General features: G+C 62.7%; 1 protein-coding gene across 1 annotated transcript in view; it reads right to left on the bottom strand.

The window, feature by feature from the left end:
* The window catches only part of MNEG_7540 (hypothetical protein), a gene marked incomplete at both ends in the record, with an annotated part of 2,165 nt that extends 720 nt beyond the window's left edge, over nt 1-1,445 (bottom strand). The window contains 3 exons of the mRNA XM_014043989.1: nt 33-366; nt 620-1,257; nt 1,421-1,445. Of these exons, the coding sequence (XP_013899443.1) occupies nt 33-366; nt 620-1,257; nt 1,421-1,445 (997 nt within the window). The remainder of the gene's footprint in view (nt 1-32; nt 367-619; nt 1,258-1,420) is intronic.
* Between the last annotated feature and the right edge of the window lie 311 nt (nt 1,446-1,756).

The following is a 1,756-nucleotide window of genomic DNA, read 5'->3' as shown; positions in this document are numbered from 1 at the left end:
GGGGGAGCCAGAAGAGGCAGACGCCTGGGCACTGGCAAAGGCGCGGGCCCCGCCCTGCTGCTGGGCGGGGAAGGAGCCGCTAGTGGTCCAGCCAAAGATGTTGCAGGTACCCGGCAGCACCCGGCGCGTCACAAAGCTCTGGGCAGTGGCGGTGGCCACGCCGTTGGCGCACATGGCCTGGGCGCGCGCCACGACGCGCTGAATGATCACGCAGCCTGTCACAGGGTTGATTCTGACACTCTGCGCAACTGCCTCGCTCCAAGCCTGCGCCTGCGCGGTTGTGCCACTGCAGAACACTGTGGCGGTGGCCTCCACGACTGCGCCATCGTTGCCGGCAGCCACGGCCTTGGCCATTGCAGAGCCAACCTGGGGCGGGAGAGAAAAGGGCAGCAGGGGGTGGGTGGATTGATGCTTCAGGGTCGTAAACAGGGGTACAGATGGTGATGTGCGAGAGTGTGTGTGTGTGTATGTGTGCATGTGTGTATGAGTGTCAATGCTTGTATTCAAGCAAGCACAGACAGAGGGTACTGAATCACAATGTTGCTGATGCAGAGAGCGGCCAAAAGCAAGGCACATCCACACCACATTCCCATGCTGGCAGCTTTCCTCCAAACCTCACCATGTTGGCGAACTCCGAGCCAAACTCGCCGCCCCATGTGCTGCGTGCCTGCGCCATGGCGTCTGCCACCCCCATGGCAAAGCGCGACATGCTGCCCTGTGCGCTGGCAGCCGCAAACGCCGCCGCCGTGGCTGAGACAAAGCCTGCCTGCATGCCGGCTCCCTCACTTATAGCTGTGGCGGCGCTCTTTGCAAACACTTCAGTGAAGCAGCCCTGGTCCAGGCCCGCGGTGTGGGCAAACACGTTGCCCACGGCCGCTGTGGCGCCGGCCTGCGCCGCGCTCATGAGGGACCAAGCGGCCTGGTCCATGTCCATGCCAGGCCCCGTGATGGCACGCGCAGCGGCGAATGCGTCGGTGCGGATGAGGCTGCTGAGGGTGGGGTTGCCGCTCGGGACGAAGAACTGAGTCCCAGCTGTGGCGGTCGCTGTGGCTGCAGCTGTGGCTGTCGTTGTTCCAGAGTTGAAACCGCGGCGTGCCAGCCACCGATTGGCGAAGAAGCTGTTCAGACGTCCGCGCCCAAAAAAGTCTTGTGCCAGCATGCGGCGGCCAGTGGTGGCGCTAGGAGGGGGCGCGGACACGGTGACAGCGCGCAGCGGCGCGGCCAGGGCGGCGGCGCTGCACAGCAGCACCAGGGTTGCTGCGCGAGGCATGGCACAGGGTGGGGTGTGGTTCATGAGGGAGGTGAGCGAACAGCGCATGCCGCATGGGGGCGAGGGGGGTGAGCATTGCCAGTGCTGCCCTGGCCCCGAGTCACCCCAGAGCGTGCATGTTTGAACGCTGCATGCCGACCATGTGCTCACCAACAAAGCCGTGGACCCTTGCCATGATGTCGACAAGATTGCTGTCGCCTATACAAATATCTGATTGATGGAGGTGAGCGCGGCTTGCGTATGAGATCGAGCTCAGCTGTCGCGGTTCGTGATAAATCTCGGGTGTGGAGCTTATGCTAGCGGTTGAGCTGGGTGTTTGTGCTTGTCTCACCGCCTGGATTGACTCTATAAAAGAATGCAGCCAAAAGTGGTGCTGTCGCCGACGGGCGGCCGCCCATCTCACTCTTACTCATTCATTGCTTGCTTCACCCTTTCAACAATGAGCGCCGCTCCCCGCCGAGCAGCCGTGACCTAGTGGCAAGGATT

The sequence above is a fragment of the Monoraphidium neglectum genome, assembly GCF_000611645.1.
Source record: "Monoraphidium neglectum strain SAG 48.87 unplaced genomic scaffold scaffold01342, whole genome shotgun sequence".
In the NCBI taxonomy this organism is placed as follows: Eukaryota; Viridiplantae; Chlorophyta; class Chlorophyceae; order Sphaeropleales; family Selenastraceae; genus Monoraphidium; species Monoraphidium neglectum.
This window is presented reverse-complemented; position numbering and strand designations above follow the sequence as displayed.